This window comes from Ursus arctos, unplaced genomic scaffold (assembly GCF_023065955.2).
Source record: "Ursus arctos isolate Adak ecotype North America unplaced genomic scaffold, UrsArc2.0 scaffold_4, whole genome shotgun sequence".
NCBI lineage: Eukaryota > Metazoa > Chordata > Mammalia > Carnivora > Ursidae > Ursus > Ursus arctos.
The window spans coordinates 30,035,367-30,058,606 of record NW_026623056.1 but is presented as its reverse complement, the minus strand read 5'-3'; the positions used below and the strand labels follow the sequence as shown (position 1 = coordinate 30,058,606).

General features: G+C 55.3%; 1 protein-coding gene across 1 annotated transcript in view; it reads right to left on the bottom strand.

Moving 5' to 3' along the window:
• Positions 1-20,911, bottom strand: part of ADCY5 (adenylate cyclase 5) — a 145,768-nt gene extending 124,857 nt beyond the window's left edge. The window contains exon 1 of the mRNA XM_026494912.4: positions 19,204-20,911. Coding sequence (XP_026350697.3) covers positions 19,204-20,346 — 1,143 coding nt within the window. The 5' untranslated portion in view covers positions 20,347-20,911. The remainder of the gene's footprint in view (positions 1-19,203) is intronic.
• Positions 20,912-23,240: the final 2,329 nt, after the last annotated feature.

Genomic DNA, 23,240 nt, shown 5'->3' with positions numbered 1-23,240 from the left:
TTTCCAGGTTTTCCAGGTGCCCAGGACTGAGCACCTTTGTGTCCCACAGCCAGAAACTGGGTCCTGAAGCTGGGGAGAAAAGGCCCGATCCCATCCTCAGCAAGTTCCCAGGCTGATGGAGGAGGTAACATCCCCGGCCCTCAGAGATTTCCCAATCTGGTGGGGACAGACTCAGCCCCTGGCCTCAGGGAGTTTCTAGTCTGATAGGACAGACATGGTCCTTGTCCTCAGGAGCATCTAGTCTTGATGGGGGAGACGCAGCCCCTGCCCTCAGCTCCCACTTGGCTGGAAGGGGCAAGCCCCCTGCTGAGGGAGTTTTCTGACAGTCTGAGAAGGGCTGGCACTGGGTCCTGAGGCAGAGAGGCCCTGCAGGACAGAGCCCAGCGGCCGGCAGTCCCTCCGCAGTCACTGTCCAGGGCCAGGAGTGCGGTGTCTTCTCAAGGCAGAGAACCATCGCAGGACCCCTGCTTGTTTCTCTGGAAGGATGGTTCAGGCATTTCCTCAGGGATGGGGAAAGTTGATGCCACATGCCCTAAGAAGGGAAGGGTGGGGCTGGCCAGCGGAGTGGGAGAAAATAGGGAGCTACCCCAGGACTCGGGCCTGGTCACCATCACTCAGGGGGGTTTCCACCCCAGCCCTGACCTTGGAGGGGGCAGGAGGATCCGTCCCATTTCTTGCACGTACAAGCCGAGGCCCAGGCGGAAGGTCTCTGCTCTTCACTCTGTTCTCCCACTGGCTCCACGCTGGCCTTTGGGAGCCCCGGTGTCAGGGGCTGCGGAAGGGAACGTGGCCAGGGCCCCAGGCTCAAAGCAGAGAGGCTGGCCCCGAAGCAAGGAGACTGGAAACAAATGTGGGGATTATCACAGCACCCCGAGGGTCCGCAGCATACACCCCTGTGCGCACACAGGGCCCTGCACGCAGGCGGGGCTCACGGGTCTGTGTGCCGTGCTGCCTGGCATCCGTTCTGCCCTAACAATCTACTCTCAGAGGGATCAGATGCGGGGAGGGCTGTGTGCACACTTTCCCTCGGTTCATGCCTCTTCCTTCTGAAGCTCTTCGCTGTCAGGTGGTAGGACTGAGGACTGTTCATCTCACCAGCAGAGCCCGGGGCTGCCCCCACCAGGCTAGGAGCTCTCTGAAGGCAGACGCCACGTTTCCCTCCTCTGGAAGACGTAAGAAGTCCTACCAAGAGGGCTCTTAGTTCTCCCAGGCCCCCTGCTTATTTCTCTGGAAGGATGGTTCAGGCAGGACTCACAATCTTCTCCCACAGGAGCCCTTCGTAGGACTGAACACCCCTGAGGGCAAGAGAATAAGAACAGAGACGCTTTGGGAGGGGGTGGGAGGCATTTCTGGGGAATGACGAGCTTGGGGAGGCCACTGCCTTCCATCAGCCCTTCCTCCACCCTGACTCAGTCTCAGTGACCGTCCTTTTGATCATGTCCCCTTCTGCACGCCATGTGCAGCCTGGTGGGTGCAGGCGAGCTTTTCCAATGGGCTCTGGGTTGGAGGGCACGTGTATGTGCACGCACACGCATGTCCGTGTGTGTGTGTGTGTGTGTGTGTGTGTGAGTGTGCCCATCTGTCCTGGGGAGCAATAATAGTTAATAAATAAGTGAATGGCAAAAATAGCCTCAAAGGAGCTGACAGGCAGAAGGCCAGAGCAGCCGGGCATGGGGCCAGCACCCTGAAATGCCAAATGTTAATTTAGCCAAAAAGAAAAAAGGTCCATTTCGAGACCGCCTCCATTAGCCAGGGTCAGGGTCTGTTGTGGTTTCTGGCGCTGGCCTAGCCCCTCCCCGGGCATCCTGAGTGCAGCCCAGGCACAGGGGGCCCCTGGCACACCGGGAGGGTAGCAGCACTGGAGAGAAGGGGCCCAGTCTGGGGCACACGAGGTTATGAACAGGCAGGAAGCCGGCAGCCCACTTCCCAGCAGTCCTCCAACAGTCCACCCAGCTGGACAGCCCTGCGTCCAGCCCCCAAGGTCTAACCAGCTGGGGGAATGTTCTAGACATCATCACCAACCTCTTAACCGGGCATGGGCCCTGTCCCACCTAGACACTCACTCAGGGGCAAGCGATGTGTCTCAATGTCCTGGCTGTCCCTCTCCCTCAGACGAGCTCCCTCGAGTGTCTTGTTTGGCCTCTCACCGGCCTTCTCCCCAGCAGGCCTCACCAGCTCCGAGCGCTCTCCACACTGAGGCCTCTGGTGGTCCGTGGGTGGTTTTGTTGTCCTTTGCTGCCTGAGTGTGTGTCTTAATGAAGTTACAGAAGGAAGCACATCTGGGAGAAGCAGATGTGTGTCCCTCTCTTTCCCAGTCCTCCGGCTTGAAACCCACTCTCAGTTTACTTCCTGGACTCTAGAACGGTCCTGATAGGGGATGTGAGTCACAGGCCTGACCTCCTTACAGCCTTCCTCAGTGCCAGCCACCCCCAAATTCAGGGGGGACCTGGCCCAGCCCACTCCCCAGTTCACACTCGCCCAAGAAAGTCCTGCCCCAGCTCCCAGACTGGTCCCAGTCAGCTCTGGAGGCTGCACTGCTCTGGGGAGGTCTGCGCTAGTCATTTGGTGGCCAGAATAAGGATGAGGCAAGGATGGGGTCAAACCCCTGCCCCAGCGCCGCGCCCTCCTTCCGCTTAGCCTTCTTCCAGGGGGAAATGCAATTTTCTTCCACCCTGTCTACTACCCTTCGCACACACAGGCATTTGAGAAAAACACTAGGCTCTCCTTTAATGTGTGGGAATTTAAAAGCACAAACTATACACAGTTAGGACAGACCACACGTCCCGTGTTCAGAACATTTTACTCGGCAGCCCCTGCGTTAAGTGCTTTGTACATATCACCGCATACAGTGTCCAACACAACCCTCCGAAGTAACAATCCATAGTATATCCCATGTTATGCAAAACGGGCTCAGAAAGGGCAAGGAGCCTGCTAAGGAGACACTGCGGGGTATGGCAGAGCTGGGATTTCAACATTTCAACCATGTAGGCACAGGGGAGGCATGCCCCCAGTGGGCATGAGACTCTACCTGGGGAAGCAGGCGCTTTCAGGGGGGGGCAGCAGGGGGAGGCAAGCAATGAACAAGGGCGTTCAATACGCACTTTGTCACGTGGCCTCTGAGAAAAGACAGTATGTGGAAGTCGGCATATTGGGCCTGCGGGAGTGCTAGGAGCTCCGCTGCGGGGCAGGGTGGCCAGGACACCAGGTCCCAGAGAAGGGTAACGTTCTCCGAGGCATGAGATCTCTGGGCATCTGGCTGGGCTGGCTACAGCAGGGGGTCCCAGCTTCCAAAGAGAGGAGGAGCTAAGAGGTTGAACGTTTGGGTGCTTGACATCTGGGTAAAGGCAGAGCCCTAGGGATTTGAGGGGAGGAGGCTGCCATGGGATATTTAAAGCCCAAGAAAAGGGAAGGAGGGATCCATCACAGGTCTCCCCAGAAAGGAGGTGATATCTAGATCCCCAGAGGCTGTCCTGGTTGAGAGCACAAGGGAGCAGGTTTGGCACCACTGGTAACCAAGGCGAGAAGAAACTAATAGGTAAATGCCCAGGTGCTCTCTGTGAACCCCCCTCTCTTATCTAAAGGCCTCGACCCTCAACTCTCCACCCCACCCAGTCTCTGGGCAAGGCAGCAGTCTCTCCACTCACCTCCCACTCTTCCTCTCCCTGGAGGTTCCTCCCTTCAGCTCCAAACACTAAAGCCACCTTTCTAAATACACATGGGGCCACATCCACTCACTCTCCATAAGAACCTTCTAGACATCCCCCCTGCCTCCAAACAAAACTTGGCCCAGAAATCTACCCTCTTCCTAACCTAGTCCCACCTACTAGCCAGGCTCCCCTTTGCTGCAGCATTTCCCATTCCCACCAGGAAGAAGCCAGCACGCTTCGTCTCTGCCGCTAACACTGCTGGCGCCCCACTAGGAGTGCCTGTCTGTCTGCCGGCCCCGAGAGGTAAGAGCCTAGACTTGGAGCCAGGCTGCCCGGTTCATCGGTTCAGCTAGATCTAACCTAAATGTCTCAATGTGCCCATCTGCAGAATGGGGTGACAACATCAGTGCCTACCTCATAGTGCAGCTGTGGGGATTCAATGAGTTAACGCAACTGAAGCACTTAGAACAGAGCCTGGTGCGCGAGAGGCACTACTCACAGGTCTCCTCTCAAGGGCAGGGTCTGTGGCTAATTCATCTCGGTTCCCGGTGCCTCACACATAGGCGATCTTTGCTAAACAATTCAGTCCACCAAACTGGACACCAGCACCCAGGCAAAGAGAGAAATGACACTGACAAAAATAAAGCCAAGTTAGGGATGATGATGAATTTTGGTTTAGGACAGGCTGAGTTCCAGGGGGTGGAAGGACGGTGACCAGGAGGACTGGTGGAAGGGGACCCATGATGGAGGTTAAAGCAAGGAAGAAATGTTAGGAACCCTGCACTGTCTGCTGTGTGACTTTCAGTCCCCGCAGGGCTGTATCGTTTTTTGTTGCCACAGCCCCTGAATGACCTTCCTCCAAGACCACCGAAGTCCCCATTCCCCGGAGGGATGGGGCTGGCCGAGGGGTGGCAGCAAGTAGGAGAAGTCAGGGTGGCATACTCGAGCTGTGTGTGGCTAGCCTGGTACCTTCTCAGCTTTTGGGAAACCCAAGGCTCCCAGCCTCTGCACTCTACTGGGGATAAGAATGCCCACACCCACACGTGCACCCAACTGCAACTGGTCCTCCCAAGCTCACTTGCCCTCAGCCACTGCCCTGCTCCCTCGAGGCCTGAGCTGCCCCTATTAGGCTAATTCCAGCTGGGGCTGTGGTGACCTAGTGGGTCTCAGAGCTGGTAGCTCTCTGTTTACTGCCTGTAGTAAATGAGTAAGTGTCCCCCCAATCATTCCAAGGCCAGCCTGGGGGATGGGGAGGGGGCCCTCATAGCCCAGGGCACCAAGACACCCTCTTCCTTCTGCAGTGGACCCTAAAGAGGACCCTAGGGGAAGTGGGCTGGGGCCGTCCACATCTCTTTGTTCCCTCAAGAGAAACCAGGTCTAGTCTCTAAATCTGAGTTTAGGGTGATTTCCCTTTTACCTCCAAAAGATACAGAGCAAAATTAAAGAAAAACAAAACAAAACAAAAGACTACAGGCGAATGCAGGCTGGAACCTATCTTACAGACCCGGACACAGCCTCACTTAGATGCCACTGCTTCCTCCAAGGAGAAGCAAAGAGCAGCCCCAGGGGCTATTCTGCCACCCCCATAAGCTCTCACCCTCCCCCCACACACCCCAGGATCAAAGCAGAGAATGACACCACTCCAGACGGAGCAGGAGTTCCCTGGAGACCTGTTTGCCAGTGAAATCTCCCCAGAGGCCTCGGAGGGAGAGGGTTTAAACCCACCCGACAACGAAGGCAGGTGGGATATAGGCAGGGGCAACAACACCCCACACAGGGAAGATGTCAGCTGGTGACTAACTGGCTTTTCTAGGCCATTGTCACCAATGCTGGAGAAATATTCCACTTTAAAAATAAATGTAAAGCAAAATCCAAAATTAACTCTCCCCAGATAACCCCTTTCCAAAAAAGACCACGCCGTAATCCACATGTGGCCATTCGCGTACAGTTTAACCCAAGGACGTCGCTCTGTCCTGGATAGGGATACTTTCCAGGCCTCGACCCCACACACCTGGCGCGTTTCCAACTTCCCAGTCCTCAGATGGACCCCAGTTTCCTCTAGGTGTCCCCAGAGCAGGAGGGCTGCAGCAGAGCCCTTGTGCTTCCTGCCCTGACCTGAAGGTGCTAGAAAAGAAGGAACTTCAAGGTGTCTTCGCCACACAGGCTGGTAACAATAAATGCATACAGGGAGTCACCAACGACATCATTCCTTGACTCTCAAGAAATCAAAGAGTCAAAAAAGAAGTAATGGCAGTTAACAGTGCTGGACGCACGTCGCTATTGACCTGCTGTGTCACTCGGAGCAAATTCATTCATCCATCCCACAAATATTTTTTAAGCATCTACTACAGGCACTGTTCTCATTTACAATCGAGGTGGGGGGACTCACAGAGGCCAGTGAACACTGCTGAGGGCGGGGAGCAAGGCCACGGGTGTCTGCACGATTTCCACCCATGCGCAAGTGAAACACCACGTACGAAAGACAGAAAGGGGTTAGTGCCCATCAAAGGGTACTTGCGTGTCGCCACTGGGGGCCGCAGCACATTGAGTGAGATTTGCTGCCCTGCTAGGGTGGCTCGGGCGAGCACATGGTGTAGCAGTCATTGCCCAAAATACTCCTGCAGTTATTACAGCACCCTGCTCAGCCACTTATTGAGCCACGTTTGGGGCTAATTGCTGGGGATAAGAGCAACATAAATATACCGAGCCACAGCCTGGCCTGACAAGATTTTATACACCAACCACAACCAAGTTTTCTTCCCATTACATGCCTGCAATAATTTTCAGTGGCCATCACTCTTTACTGGATCACCACAATAAACCCTTTCGATATAAACAACTCGCCTTTCGATACAGCCGTAAATCAGACTCAGTGTCATCTGCATGACCTCTCTGCTGAGGGAGGGAGGCTCAGGCGGCAGTTCTGGGCCCTGGTGCGGGTTAGACTCGCCCGCCCGGAGCATGACAGCGTGCGGCTGCCCAGCCCCTCCCCCCGGTCCCCCTCCCCCGCGAGCCTGGGCGGGTACCGGGCTTATATAAGAACTCCTAGGTGTGCCTTCACTTCCCACACATTAAGCTCCGTTGGGTTTCTTGAGGTGAACCCACCCAGAGAGCTGAAGCCTTAGCCCTGGGAGTTGGAGGTGAAAAGTGGAGCTGACACGCTCTATACTACATGGCAGCCAACTCGAAGGAAGTTTAGAATGTGCTAGGGCAACTGCGATTCCGTGCGATTGCTTTCAAAAGAAGGAACGATACTTTGCGGAATCTGTGTAGTTATCCATGTCCATATTTATTGTCTTCACGGTTAAACTTGGACTCCTGGGGTCTTCCCCACACCGTACAGCGGGAAAGGTGGAGTTGGGGAGGACTCAGGGAGCAGGAAAGATAAGAAGACAGGGGACTGAGGGTGGGGTAGAGTGGGGGACAAATGGGCGCAAGGGCCCTGCTTGACATCACCAGACAGACCAGTAGGAAATCCAAGAGAGGCAAGAGGGTATAGAAGAAAAGCAGTGTTTTCTAAGGCCAAGACCCCAGGCACATGGTCCCCCCGCCAATGGAGGACGAGCCTGCCCTGGTCCAGGGAGGGAGCACCGTGAGGGACTCTTCTCTGCCAAGTCAGAAATCCCTGTGGAACCTGAGAATGGGAACAGTCTGCCTTCTTCCCACAATGCTGGGCAAGTAGGGCCCAGCCAGTCAATAGCATTCAGTAAATATTTGGATATTAAAACAGACAGACCCCTGCCCTCGGAAAGCTGTCAAGTAGAAAGACAGATAAACCTGCCAAGACAAATTACAGACCAGTGTAAGTGCTACAGGGAAAAAGAGGAGGACGCTTCTAATTTAGATCCACAGGGTCCAGTGTTGCAAAGGCGGGGCCCTGGAGGGGCACAAGGCTGCCCTGCTCACCGGGGCTCAGCTCTGGCACAGCTTCCCCCGCAGCCTCCTCGGCTGAGATGTCGGGGCTGAGGCACGGCCTGCTGGTGGTACCCACCGGGAGCCAGTCAGGGGGGCGGATGGATCCCTCCCACACAACAGGGTAAAATGTTCACAGGAACAGGGCCTTGGCCAGAGGAAGAGTGGGGACCTGGCACGCTAAGTAAACAAAGAAATAGCTTTCCCATCCCCAAAAGAAAATGTGAAAATAAAAATCTTGAAATTCCACTTAGCAAAAAATGGCACTGGGGTAGGAGATAACATTTTCCTTTAGTTTTCTTGAGAAGAGGGACAGGGAGAGAAGCGGATGTGAAGCAAGATGTTTGCGGTACTTTTTAAGATGTTGATAGTTGTGAGGAGCTGGGCTTTGAAGATACTGTAGGAACATTCTAGTAAGCACTAAACTACACAACTACTAGATGCTACTCTCCAGAAAGACCCCAGGTCTGACCTCCAGGGAGTACCAAGAAGTACCCTGATGTGTACCCAGCAGCGTCTCCGCCCCCCTCCCCTGTTCTACTTATGCCACCGTAAGAGTGGATAGGAGGAAGCCTTCCCCAAGCTAAGTTATCCTAGCATCACTTCTGAGCCCTCCCCTGGGTCTCAGTTCCTATCACACATCCATAAAACCACTCAGGAGCTCTTCATTGGTAAGCATCTGATCCCAGGCACCCCCTGAACACCTCAGGGCCGCCTTCCCTCGCAGAACTGCGGGCTCAGGAAATGACAACTCATTGAACGCCCATCTGAGCCCAACACCATGAAGGAAGGAAGGCCATCACAAATAAAACACCACGCGTTCCAAAACCCAACCGAGACAACTGCCTGACGACAGCTGTGCCTTCTCTAGCTTCTGAACGCACCGCGGAGTGGATGCAGGGCTGGGTCCAAATGTGAAAAGAGCACTGGATTTGGAGTCAGAGATCGGGATTTATATTGCAACTCCTAAGCGAAATGACTAGCTGTGTGACCTAGATGAGATCACTTAACCTCTCTGAACCCCTACTTCCCCCTCTCCAACATAGTATCAGCAACACAGGTCTGGAAGTAGGAGTGCATTACCTTGTTTCAGCCACCCAACATCAGATCCTATCAATCAGGAACCTATCATCCCCAGTGAATGGGAAGGAAACACTGAGGGAGGCAGAGCAGCTCAGCTAGGGTCACTGAACCAGGGTTTTCTCCTGGGCCTCTGGGCCCCAGAGCTCACGTCTGTGCCATCCGAACCCATCACCTCCTCAGAGCGATCAGGAATAGCAGGGGAGATCACACATGGTAAAGTTCTTTGTTATTTACGAAATGCTAATCAAATGGGAAAGTGAATCTTTAAAGAAAAAAAAAGGTGGGGGCACCTGGGTGGCTCAGTTGGTTAAGCATCCAACTCTTGGTTTCGGCTCAGGTCACCATCTCAGGGTCGTGAGATCAAGCCCTGCGTCAGTTCAGCACTCAGTGCAGAGTCTGCTTGAGATTCCCTCTCCCTCTGTCCCTCCCCACTCCCCCTGCCCAATCAATAAATAAAATCATAAAAAAAAAAAGTGAGTCTTTTGGCCAGTATTTGAGCCACTGTGTAGGCAACAGAAAGCCATACATTTTTTTTTAAGATTTTATTTATTTATTTGAGAGAGAGAGAGACAGTCAGCGAGAGAGAGAACACAGCAGGGGGACTGGGAGAGGAAGAAGCAGGCTCCCAGCGGAGGAGCCTGATGCGGGGCTCGATCCCAGAACGCTGGGATCACGCCCTGAGCCGAAGGCAGACGCTTAACCGCTGTGCCACCCAGGCGCCCCAAAAAGCCATACGTTTTTAAGTAGGAAAAATTTTAAAAATAGTTACACAGATAGATAGATGAATATATCATATGTAAATTATATGTGTATTTATAGAGATATATTTTTTAAATTTTTGTATACTCCGCTTCATCCCTCTTGTCCAGCAACCACCACTCTACTAGTGACAAAGGTATCAGGTAGGAGTGAGGAGCCCAGGCACAACGAGGTTCTGAGCCTGCCACCTGGTGAGTCTTGCACCTGCTGCATGTTTACCCCAGTAATAGCCTCTCCCCTTTCCCAGTGTTCAAGTCAAACCTGGGTTAGAGTCCCCGCTTCTCAACTCTCAATTTAGATTCCCCACAGGAAAAGATCCTGAGACAAGGATTTGAGTAGAAGCGGTTTACCTGGGAGGTAACCCCAAGAAACACTAAAAGGGAAATGGGGGAGTGAGACAAGGTAGGGATGCCCAGAAAAAGGGAATGTCATCAAGCCTGTTACCACTGTGGGCAGCAAGAGCCGACTCCTTCCTTGGGACAGGGAGCCAACGTAGAACACGTGTGTCAGAGTGAGACTCCCCTCACCCCAGGGGCAAGGGAGCTGGGGTATTCCTCCACCCGCACACAACAGTCATTGGCTGAGAGCTGCGCTGGGACTGGAAACCCCCAGCACTTCTGACCTGCCCACGGGAAAGCAGAGAGGCTCAGGGACCGAGAAAGCCCTCGGGTACTGACGGCTGGCAGGCGTGGAAATATACACGCCCAGGGAATATGGGTGCGCGCTGCACCATCCGCTATGTCACTAGCTGTGTGACCTTGAGGAAGTTACTTACCTTCTCTTATTTCATTGTTTGAGGCCTGAAATGGGGATTAAAATGTCTTTCTCATAGGGATGATATTACGATTGAATGAGGTCATGTATGGAGGGGATTAGTTCCATGTTAGGCTCGTAGTAAACATTCAGTATATACTCATGGTTTATAATCAATAATCTTTAAGGACTTCCTCCTTTGGGAGGGTTGAGGTGGGAAGAAAACAAAGAAAACTGGGGGGGAAAGGATGACCTAGAATGGCCCATCATGCACTTCCCTGTGGGCAGCCATGCAATCAGTACCTGAAGTGAAAGTTTTAGAAGGACATTCGATGGACCCCAGACCCACCAAAGGTCATTATACAGAGGCCCAATCTGCTCCAATGTCTAATGACAGCAAAACAAACAAACAAATAAAAAACCTAAAAGAAACTAAACCTAGATTAAAGAGGCATCTTCCTGGTCCCTTCCATCAAAACCCTTTATTTTATAAAAGATTTCACACTCAGATGGGGAATGAGACTTTAAAACAGGCAGCCAGCCAGTGCAGGCTGAGAAACCTTCTTGAGGGAGAAAAGCCACCAAACAAATGCCCCCATCTAGATTACTTTGCTGAGGCCTATCCCAGAGACCCATGCCTGAGAAATTTCCAGGCTACTCCCAGCTCCTAAAGCCATGTATCCTAAAGTGACACTAACACTAAACAAACACTATCTAAAAAAAAAAATTTTTTTTTTAAGATTTTTCATCTATTTGACAGAGAGAGTGAGAGAGAGCACAAGGAAGGGGAGCTGCAAAGGGAGAGAAAGAAGCAGACTCCCCACTGAGCAGGGAGCCTGACCCGGGGCTCGATCCCACGACCCTGGGATCATGACCTGAGCCAAAGGCAGACACTTAACTGACTGAGCCACCCAAGTGACCCCCAACAAACACTCTTGACCCCGGTTATGTTCCTTAAAAAACGGATTCTAGGGTCAAATATGTTTGATAAAAGCTTCATGCGATATCCCCCCTTGGCAAATTCTAGTGCGTATTATTATATTTAAAGCTTTAAAGTCCTGCTGTAAAGAATTCTATTTAAGCCAGTATTTCCAAAGCTCATCTGACAAAGAAGCAAATGTGTGTAGGAGAAACGTCTATTAACATTCCTCCAAAGGACACTTAGAGTCTGGGCAAATGGCAGTCCTGGGTACTAGGACCCAGGCTTTGAATCCCTTCCCCCCGCCCAGGGCCTAGCATAGTGCCTGGTATACAGTAGGCACCTAATAAACAGTTGCTGTCTGATTGAATGGGGAGAAGGTTGAAAGAATGACTTAATAATGGTTTTCAGACCTGTGAAGTGATATAGTATCGGCAGTGCCAGGCGACTGCTCTCCGTTTCCAAGAAGGCACACGTTTTAAATTGCAGCAGGAGGGATTCTGGAAGCCCTGCGCAGAGTTTAGGATTGCAATCCACCAAAATAGGCTTCCAAGCCAAGCTGCATCGCTTCCTTCTGTGGAGGTGTTGGTCTAGCACTTCGGCACAGCATAGTCTGTGTGCAGCCGTCCACCCACCCCACCACCCATTCATTCACTCATTCAAACCCTCACTGAGCACCTACTATGTGCGGGGCACTGAGGTCCCTGAGGACCCCTTCCAAAAGCCAACTGGGACTGCAGTGAGCTGTGTGGTAAAGCCCAGGGTCCCCCACGGGGAAGGGAGGGGGACCACCCAAGTATGAGGTCAGGAAGCCTCAAGCCCAGAAGCAACAGCTCATAACCCACTCAGAGCAAGGAAGAGGAGGGAGGATCTCACGCTGACACATGAGGCTGGCCTGAAGAATAAAGCCACTACTGTCTCCCCGTGTTTGTTTGTCTTTCCCCCTTTTCTGGTAACTACATCCCATTGTTCCCAGGCAGCATCCCTGCCCCCACTTCCCGGCCTGTCCCCATACTCAGAGCTCCAATCTCCTCTTGCTTTCCTAAAGCCCTTCTCCTTCAAACCATCTCCTAGTTCCCTACCTCTTGCCCCACTCTAACGTTCTCCCCATTTGGTACATCCGTTTTGGACCTGGGTGTCCTCGGTATTTTTCGTGTCTGCTACCAGACAAAGGAATGAATAAACCAGGACTCAAACCAAGGTCGATCTTTCTGCTGAACACCCCCCAGCACCACGACCAATGGTGAGCCAGATTGCTTTGCCTCAGACCAGAGGCAGATGATGGGAAAGGTGGGGAGGAGAATATGAGTCCAGGTCTGGGGCATCCGTCCCCTCCTGTCTCACCATTACCCGTCGCCTTCCAGAGCCGCATCCTCCCATCAGCACGTACTGGCCAGCCCCACCAGCAAGTCTCATCAGGTCTGCAATGATTTTGCTTCTTTTTTAAAATTTTTTTTTATCTTTTATTTTTAAGTAATCTCTACACCCAACGTGGGGCTTGAACTCAACCCCGAGATCAAGAGTCGCGTGCTCCACTGACTGAGCAGCCAGGCACCCCTGCTTTTGCTTCTTTCAAACACAGCCCGACACCCCAACAGACTTTAGGAGACAGTCACGCGGAGGCCAGGCACTAAGCCACAGACTCCTAGGGTTGAGGGTGACCTGAGCAGTCATCTTGGTCAATGATCCCAAGCCTAAGAGTTGGTCAAGATCACCTGGCGAACTTTGAAAACTAGATCCAAGCTGTCTAACAAAACACATCCAATGCTGGGCCCCAGGCCAGACCTCTGAAAGCAGAACCATTTCCTTAGTAACAAGCATGGCTAAGGCCAGCCAGTCTATACTTGAAAACCTCCACTCCCACACTGCCGACCCCGGGAGGCATCTCGTTTAATGGCTGCAGCCCCAAAGGCTAGAAAGGTATCTCCTACCTTGGAGCTGAAATCTGTCTATTGTTTCCACCCATTTGCCCCAGCCTGGCCCTTGGGAGCAACTAAAAATAAATTTAGTCCCTCTTCTAGTGTCTGGCAACAGGGGTTCCAGCAATAATGTCTTGCCCAGCTGTTTTCTTATCCTGCTACAGCCTGCTCTCCTCCCAGCCAAATTTCTCCCAACTTTTCAAATGTCCTCTCAGAAGTCAAGCTTTCCAGTCCCCTTCCCAAGCTGGTCACCTTCCTCTGAATTCCAGAATCAACCACAGTATTTCAAAGAGGGCCTGAATCTTCCCATGAATTGGATGCGTCCGTTAACCTACCCAAACAGCCTGCTGGTCTTTTCAAACTGCCAGCCCCCAGTGTAGGCTCACTTTGAGCACACAGTTCATTACCTAGAAACCCTCAGATTTTGTGTGCAACCTTTAAAGAGAGATCTTCCTTGTCCTACATCTGGGCAGTGCCCTGAGAAAAACTGGGAGGAAGGGGTGGGAAGTAGGGCTATCTCCTTGAAGTTTCGGGTCTGGGAGAGAACATTAATGCTGATTCCGCCCTCTGTTAGCTAGCTGCCCCCACCTGATAAGCATGGATGGAGGAAGGGCGGGCTAAAACATAATTTACGTAATGGCACCCAAAGGTTTTACGGGCATGAGTTCCTGGAGTAAACTATTTCCAGTCCCAACACAGGCTGCCCTCCTGGAAAGTAATGACCAGGAGGTGGACCCCCACAAGATACATACAGTTAACTGAGGTGCGGGGCGGGCATCACGGACAGGACATCTCCCATAAAGTCACAGGAGTCTCCCATCTGGCCTCGCCCAACACCCACTCCATCTCTGGCTGGGACGGAGGTGGGCGCCCCTTTCATACCTCTTAGGAGAACAAGAGGGCTGGCACAGCAAGGGCCACAGCCCTGCTTCTGCTGCCGGCCGCAACTTCTGACAGATGACCTGTGGCCAGGGCCCATCTACGTGGGAAAGTTTCTGTCCAAGACTTTTACACTGATTTTTATTTTTATTTTTTTTTAAGATTTTATTTATTTATTTGAGAGAGAGAGAGACAGCCAGCGAGAGAGGGAACACAAGCAGGGGGAGTGGGAGAGGAAGAAGCAGGCTCCCAGCAGAGGAGCCTGATGAGGGGCTCGATCCCATAACACCAGGATCACGCCCTGAGCCAAAGGCAGACGCTTAACGACTGAGCCACCCAGGCGCCCCTACACTGATTTTTAAAACTTCTCTGTGACATTGGGCAGATTCCCACAATGGGGCTCAAAACATTGTCTGTGTCGTCTTTAGAGACAAACAGGAGCACACTGTTGTGTGTTCGCAGCACACAGACCTCGCGCTCTTGCTCCAGTCAAAATTTAGACTGAATTATGAACACTGAACATTCCCACAAATACGGAAGCTCGTCATTTTGTTCCTCGGCTGGGCCTCTGCCCTGCCTGAAGTCCTCCCCATAGGAATCGAGGCCCCCCTGGGATCTGGAAGACAAGCCCCTACCCCGAAGCCCTGCTCGACCCCACCCCCAGAGGCTTCTGCTTCCCTCCAAACACCCCTGCCCTATTGCACAGAGAAGGAGGCAACATAATTAAAAACAATTAGCAAAGAGAATTGGCAAAAACAATTAGCCTTGAGGTAAGACAAGCAGACCCTCCTTGGCTCCAAACTCAGAGCCCGCCCCCCAGCCCAAACTGCGGCTGCTAGAGTTGGCTCAGGCCAGACCTCTCCTGTCCAGAAATGTGGGTGACAGGGGAGAGAATTGGTGGCCGGGGATTCCCAGCCACTGAGGTGGAAGTGCGCCCTCCTCCACAGCACCCAGCGAGCAAGGAGGGAGCGGCTGTCGGCGGCACGCACACAGTGCAGCCACAGTGACCCACCACGCAGGCCTCTGGGCCGAGCTCGAGAGCAACGAGGTGGCTCTTCAGTGGGGCTCACTGGGCAGCTGAGTGAGCGGGCAGCAGGAAGAGTCTTCGAAAGGGAAGGATAGGAGCCCTGTATTTCAGGGGAGCTGACCACTCGAGTCTAGCCCCCAGCTTCGTTAGGGAAAGCAGGGGATGTGCATCCAGGGTACCTCCCGAGGAGCCAGAGGTCAAGGTCAGAAGGGCAGTCAAGGCCCAAAATCAGAAAAGCAAAGGGCTACCACCGGAAGCCAGCCACCGGCCAAGAATAACAGGACAGAGCTGCAACGATCTCCTTTGGCAGTCAACACAAAGGCTTCCCCCGGCCCACCTCCATGGCTGGGGTCAGCCCACGCAACATATACACACACACAGACACGTGTGTGTGCACACGGGCAGACACACCCGCACACACACAGCAGTCGTTCGCGCTCTGCACCCCCACCCCCTTCATCCCCAGCCTCCTAGCTACAGACACTCACACGTGCTCACAGTCACAGAACATCACCCACACAGCGCCTGTGCCTCTCTGATCTCTGGGACAATCGGTGACAGTCACAGGTTCAAACAGGCACAAAGGAATAAATGCGGGAAATCACTGAGTTTCTCTGAAAGGGTCATGGGGGAAGAGAGGAAGGAGGTGAAGATGGGCAGGGGAAGAGGATGGGGCATCCCACACCATGAGGGCAGCTGCTCACAGCTCTCCCAAGCTCACAGGGACCTGCACAGGGTCAGAAGCTTCTCAGAAACCACGGTCAGGCAGGCCTGATGCGGCTGCAGGATAATAATGTCCCACATCTGAACAGGACTCTCTACTTTTCAAAGAGCTCGCCCAACCATCATCACCTCCCGGAGTAACACTGGCCAGGGGAGAGGCTCGTCTCCGGGGGCAGACGACCGCCTGCCCCCACAGGGCCCAGAGGTATTTTCTCCAAAATGATCTCTAATAGCCAAGCATATGTAATGGTTGTGTGAGCGTGCTTGTTTGTGTGTGAGTGCGTGCAGAGGCTTCGTGTAGCAGAGTGGGATACAATCAAACAAAAATGAGGTTGCCATGGCAACAGGCTCCGGCATCATTGCAGCCCTATTAACACAAGTGAGGAATGTGTTTGGCAGATGCTCGAGTGTTATTTATGGTATGGGTGTAGCAAAGGGACTTCTAACAGGCAAAGAAGGAGAAAAAAACAACCCCGTGACGCTCCTACTGTACCCCACGGAGGAGACAACGGTGAGACAAGAGCACAGGCGAGGCTGGGCGGCGGCAAGCAGGGAGTAAGAGATGGGGAAGCAGCACAAGCAGGCAGGCAGATGAGAGGAGAGGAAAGGTGGGCAGAGTGCAACAGGGCACCGGAAGGGGGGGCGGAGGAGAAAGGAAGTGAGAGAGAAAGCAAAAGGGGAGGGGGATGGATACTGGGGGAAGAGCTAGAGCAAAACATATAGGAAGGGAAGAAACACCATCCCCCAAAGAGGGCTGCCTCTTGGTTATCTTTTGAGTAAAAACCCTCAGGAGGCACTGGTTGAGAAACCAAGTATTTCTCCTCTTAATTGGAGCAAAGGACAGAGCCCCAAATATAAAGAGGGGATGGGGAAGAAGAAACTACCCAGGTCGGATAATGATGATGAGGATGTGGACTGTGGGAGCAAGGGGGCCAGCCCTGCAGGAGCAGAAGTGAAGAACACAGTTTACCCAGGGCCTATCATGTACCCAAGGCACCGTGGGGGGAGGGGGATTTCTAAAGCTCCAACAGTAGAAACCATGCACTGCTCCCCCACTTCCCTGGACATGTGTCTTTATCAAAGAAAAGAACAGGGCATCTGATGCAAGCCATCTCAAACACCGGCTGCTCTGAGTATCTGAGGCAGAGGCTAATGCTGGACTGTCCCACGGATAGTTCCCTACCATCCATCAGGGTTTGGTCAAGAAACATAAATTTTCTATCAGGCATAATCAAATACAAGTCCCCCAAAATACAGTTTTCTCTGAAGCCAAATAGAATGTTTGCATTCCCTTGTGCTGGACCATTCCTAACAAGCTCTGCTGTCCTCAACAGAACAGAGCGTGAGAAGTTAAGTGTAAATCCACCCAAAAGCCTACAGCCAAGTCTAAAGACCACAATGGGTAAAAGCAGCATGAGTGGGAAGTGGTGAAGGTGGGGGAGAGAAGGGAGGCAGATTTGCCAGAGAAAGAAGGGGAGTCCGTCAGACAGTCCCTCTGCTGTGGCCAGGACATTGTCAGGCTACGATGGGGTTGGAGCACCCCAGGACCAGAACTCCTTTCTTGGGATCTGACTCCAGTCTGTTGAAACCACACATCTAGGATGGCCTGGGGCTGGTTCAGAAAAAATACCCTGAATGATCCTGGAAATCTCCGCTTCTGCATGTGGATGACATGTCCTTCCCTCTGCAGACAAGTTACAAGCATTCAAGCAACTTGCCTCCCACCCAAGCCAGGAACAATGCCCAAAGAAAGATACGATATCCATGCGCTAGCCTCGGTCCTCAGGTCAGAAGGAGCCGGAGCCTCTATAAGCACTAACAATAGCAGTTAACTTTTTCTTATGCCAGCACCTCTCAATAGGTTCTTCTCTCAAGTTCAAAGCTGATCTCTACAGATTTTTCTTTCCTTCTGATCCCAGATCAGAAAAACTTTAAGCTTCAACAGCCCCACCTACTCCACTCACTGGAACACAACCAAATTGGCAAGCAGTTATTAAATCCCTACTAAGTACCCTAAAATGTGCTAGACAAGGGAGAGAGGGTGGAGAAGAAAAAACATACACGACAGGAATCCTGCATCCAAGGAGCTTACATTGGATGGGGAGCAAAACCAATGGGCACTGGAAAATAAGTAAGTGCTCCACTCTGTGGCTCTGACTCTATTGTGAACCATGCAGAAGAGGGAGAGGCCAGTGTGGCTGGAATGGAAGGAGGGGCTCCTGGGAGGAGGTGAGGCTTGGCACAGAGGTTGGAACTGGAAAGAGCATACACCATTCTCTCATTCTCGAGAAAAGAACCCGGGGCCCAGAGAGGCTGCAGATCCTCTTCTTCCCAGTCACAGAGTACTTTGGGAGTGCAGCTAGATTCCAGCTCCCTGAAGCCCATACTGATGCTATTCCCTGTGGGGAGAAGGGTACCACACCCAGGAAGCTGGGGGCACAGGAAAACCCCTCAAGGAAGATGCAGTACTCAACAGGATCAAAGTCTGAGAAAAGGCATCAGAAGTGGGGAGAAGGAGGATGGCAATGCCAATGGAATATGATTAGAGGTTCTATCAGAGGACGCAGGCACCCGGAAAGAGGTGTGGGCTTCAGTGGGGTCCATAGTCGAGAGACTAGCCTGGATCACGGGCTCCCTTGATTCTTACAGCTGAGCTGCATGAAATCAAGTAGGCTCAGCACGGGTCAATGGATGAGGCCCACGGAGCTCCAGACAAGGCCACTGTTAAACGAAGCAGGTGAGCATGTCCGAGGGGCTGGTCTCATCTCAGATCAGAAGAGCAAGCACACCTCTCTCCCAGAAGCCCTCAGTGGAGTCACCGGTTAATCAGGCAGGGGTTTTATTTCCTCCAGAGCCCACTGTTCTGAGTGCATGGAAGCAGTCTCAGCAGGAACAAAAAGACCCCACCACAAGCAATAGCCAGGAACACCCAAGGAAAGGGGTCACGCCACCCAGCACTAGCTTTCTGCTCAGGCCAGGAGGGGAACTACCACACACCTCTCAGAGGCTCCTTCCTACCTTTGCTGAAGGCAGCTTTTTGGCTTAGGGCACTTCGGTAAACAAAACAAACTTGTCCGTCCTCCCTCAAGTTCAGGGATATCTCCAGCTCCCCAAATCCCCAGCCTCAGACAACTGGCAGGGTTATCATTTCTCCTCCTTGAGACTGGGCAAGGGGTGCCCAGGGGCTCCCCTCCCCAACCCTCTATCCAGGAATCCTTAACAATGGAGGAGGGAGAGGCTGCTACAGGGTCCAGCCACTTCTGTGAGATGCCTTTTATTTACGGGGCAGGGGAGGGAAGAGGGACCTCTCCATAGAATTTTCTCCTCCAACTCTCCTTCCTCACTCATATCCCCACAATAGTGGCTACGTGTCTTCTCCGAGGCAAGGGCATCTTCTCATAAAGGAACACGCTGGGGCTCAGAGGGGGTTAAGAGGCTCTGAAGACACCACATACTGGCACAGCCAAGTCTCTCCGGCTCTTTCACCACTTTAGAAAGGGTGATGGGTTGCTTCTCTTTGGAGTCAGGCCAAGGCCTGCCCACCCCACAAACTACAGTCCCTGCGGCCAGGTGGGCTCCTACCTGCTTGAGCAGGAACTGGTCCTGGGCGTTGGTGCGCAGGGCGATGGCCAGGTGGAGTGCAGAAAGGAGCACTCCACTGAGTACCGCGGCCCGCATGCGCACAGGCAGCAACGTGTAGATGGTGTAGATGAAGAACACGGTCCACCAGATGCCCTCGGAGGCGCTGCGCGGCTGGGGCAGCAGCAGGCCCACCACCTGGACGGCCAGCACCACGGCGATGAGCGCGTAGCAGGCCAGGCCCATGTGGTCCTGGTGGAAGGCGGCGCGGTTGCAGAGCACAGCCATGACGAGGATGACACCTACCGCAGCCGCCAGCACTGCCAGGTAGGGCAGCTGGAGCGGGGGCCGCGCCGCGTGGAAGGCCAACATGACGAGGCACACGAGCACCAGCACGGCCATGAGCATAGTGAGGCTGCTCTGGTTCAGACGGAAGAAGTAGCGCTGGTACAGCCGCTCCAGCTTGTCCGACGGGAACTTCTTGGAACGGAATATCTGCAGCAGCGCCAGGCAGCAGGCACCCAGCGACAGCACTGCGCCGGGCCCCGCGCCTGATTCTGCCGAGCTGCCGCCATCCCCGGACCCTTCGTCGCCGTCGACGGCGCCGGCCTCCAGCTCGTCCACCGCGCGGCCCTTGCCCCGCCGCTCCTCCAGGCCCAGCTCCACCGACCGAGGGCGCACCTCCGTCCCGCCGGCCGCGGCCGCCGCCGCCGCCGAGCCGCCACCGCCGCCCGCAGGGGGCGCCCGGGTGCTACCCCCGCCGGCCGCGCCCCGCCGCTGCCGGCGGCTGCCGCGACCGCAGTCGTCGCCGCCGCGCTCCTGCCAAGCCGACTTGGAGCGGAAGCTGAAGCCGAAGCCCCCGGCCAGGGGGTCGTCGCCACTCAGCGGAGGATCGTCGTCGTCGTCGCCGCGCCAGCGGTTGGCCAGGCGCTGCTGCTGCTGCTGCTGCCGCTGCTGCGGGGTCACCGCCCCCCCGGGTTTCTTGGTGCAGCCACGGGTCGAACCCCCAGGGGCGTGGGGGTAGCCATTGGCGCGGGAATCTGCCTCCCCCCACGCCGAGCGGTGTTCCGGGCCTCCCCGGGACGCCGGCGCCGCTGCTGTCTGCGCCGCGTAGCCCGGGGGGCTCACGCTTTTGGAGCCGGACATCCCCCCCTCGGTCTCGTCGTCTTCTTCCTCCAACCCCCGGGGCCGGGCCGGGGGTCTCCAAGGGGACGGCGGACGGCCGAGCAGGGGGACCAGGCTGGGGTCACACGTCGGGGGCGGCCCGGGGCCCTGCGCAGCAGCGGGGCATCTTGGCACCCCCGTCCTGAGCGGAGAAGCAGGGCAGCAGGAGGGCAAGCGGGGAGGCAGGCACAGCCCCGAGGTGAGAAGTGGCTGAGAATCCGCGTCTGGAGTCCCAGGTCCGAGATGGAGTTGGCTCCCGGCTGGGGTAGCTGGGACTGCTCGAGCCGCTGCGCCGCGCGCAGAGGGACGTCCGGACTCCTGGTTCGCGTCGAGCTCGACGAGGACCGGAGTTGCGGACGAGGCGGGACGGAGAGGTGTCCTTGCGGGCGGCGCCTCCCCGGGGCTGGCAATGCCGGGGCGCGGCGCTCGCGGATTCTGCCTAAGCGGGGCCCAGCGGCACACGCGGCGAGGCGGCGGCTAGGGCGGCGAGGCGGGGGTCCCGGCGTGGAGACTGAGCGGGTACCCTTTCCTCGCGGCGGACTAGGAGCGACTGGGAGGTGCGGGCGCCAGGCAGCATTATTTTCTTACGAGGGGTGGGGAGGTGGGATGGGGGGTGGAGAGGACGGGGGAGGGGGCGGCGGGCGGAGCAACAGCTCCGGGGCCCTGGGGGGTGGGTCCTGGAGCCTAGGGGGGCCGTCGCCCGCATCCCCCACCTCCCGCAGCGAGAGTGGGAGCGAGGCCCCCGCGAAAGCCGAGCCAAGCTTTCAGCGCGTCCGCGCAGGGGGCGGGGGCGAGGACCGGCTCCTGCGGCGCGGCCCTTCCCCTCTCGCCTCCCCCTTCCCTCCAAACCAAGCGGGGCTGGCCCGGACCCGCTGGCCCAGGAGGGCTGCCGCGCCGACTCCGTAAGCCCCAGGCTCCTCGCCGCCGGCTGCGGGCCCACCGCGGCCGGGCGCAGAAGGACTAGGCGGAGGGCGGAATCCGGCGCAGCGCCGCCGCCGTTGTGCCCCAAAGCAGGCGGGCTTCTCCCGGGAAGTGCGGCATCCAGAGATCGAGGGCCAGAGCTCAGATGCAGCCGGCCGAGAGGGGTCCGCCCAAGAGCTGCTGTGGCCCGGGGGCTCTCCGGGGAGGCCCGCGGGAGCCGGGCTCAGGGCGCGCCATGCACGCCTCGGGCCCTGCGCCGCTCCGGCCGCTCGCGCCGCTCCTCCCTTCTCGCCCGCTTGCCGCCGCCGCCGCCGGAGAGCCCTCCGCATCCCCTCCTCCCGCCGCCTCCCCGCCCCCCGCGCCGCTCCGGCCTCGGCTCAGAGCCGCGAGCTGCAGCCTCCGCCCCCGGCCGGGCTGCTGCCCCCGCCTCTGCGCCCCGCAGGCATCCTCAGGCCAGGCCCCTCGAGGCGCCCGGGGCCGCGAGGTCCCCAGTTCCCCTTCCTCACCTAAATTTCTCGCCGCGCCCCCTCCCTCCCAGGCGCCTGGAGCCTCGTCCAGCCGGCGGTCCCTTCACCGGACCTGGGTGGCGCGCGCTCCTCCCCCGCCCCCTGCTTGGGTTCTTGCACCCCTAGTCCCAGCTCCCCTCTTTTGTATCCCCCTTTAATCCCCCTCCCCCCATACAACCCAACTTCAGCCCCCGCGCTGCGCCCCCCTTCCCTGGCCCGGCTCGATTGGCCGCTTCCTGAGCTGTCAGACTTGAGTCCCGCGCTCTTATTGGGCGATTCTCTGGCCCGGCGGCCGTGCCAAAGGAGGGCGCACTGGGCTGGGGGCGCCCGGGCAGCGACTGCCACTGGGAGCGGGAGACCGGAGTCCCCGGAGGGGCCAAGAGCCAGACCCGGAAATGGACGGGGGAGAAGGAGAAATTGAGGATCTCTGAGACGCAGGGAGGCAGTGAGGGAAAGATGGAGATGCAGTGGGTGAGGCTGATGCAGCCAGGGCGGGGCGGGCAGGAGCGCTTTGGTGGGTAGCTACCGAGGGAGCCCTGCAGACAGCGCTAGGAACACCTGGCGTTTGTGAAGAGCTTTTGCCTGCTCACACTTTTCCTTCCTTCCTTCCTTCCTTCCTTCCTGCTTTCCTGCCTTCCTGCCTTCCTTCCTTCCCTCTCTCTCTCTCTTTCTTTTTTTCTTTCGTTTTTTTTAAAATCTCATTTGGCTTCCTTCAATAGCCCTGGGGTGTGACAGAGAGTAAACAGGGCGCATGTGACTATTCCCAATTTATAAATCCGAAACCGAGACTTCGAGAGAGTGATTAGCTTGCCATGATCACACAAGTTCCCTAACTTGCAACCGAAAGATCTTTCGTCAGCACCAAACTGCCTCCTGTACACCCAGCAAGCTGTTAACCCAGAGCAAAGTGGGGTGCCCCCCGCTGGACCTGGACTGACCAGATACTGTGGCGCGCACCAGCCACAGAGTCAGGAGCTGAGAAAAGGAATTAACTGCCGATTAGGGGGACCTGGATCTGTGGAATGATGTACCTACCTACACAATGCTCCTTGCCCCTAAACTGTCCTATTGGATGGTCTGGCAGTCTAAACAGTGGAAGCTGTGGGGGACCACACCTCTTCTGGAGAGAGAGAGAAACGACCTTCACTTTACTCTTCTTCCTCCAGCTCTCTCTGCAGAGCGTCTGACCAGGAGCCTGCAGCCTGAGTGAGCTTCTCTCCCTCTCTCTGTTGATCCTTTCTTTGCAGATTGCAAGATAAGCCTTCCCAGAGTTACACATTGGGAGGACAAAGCTGAGAGATCTGAATAAGATAACCCTTGAGTAATCCAGTCTTCGAACAATCAATCCATGATTAGCCAAGTCAAAAAAACACCATGAACTTAGTCCGCAAACATTCATAGAGTACCTGTTATGTGCAAAGCCCTGTGCAAGGTGCTATGGGGATAAAG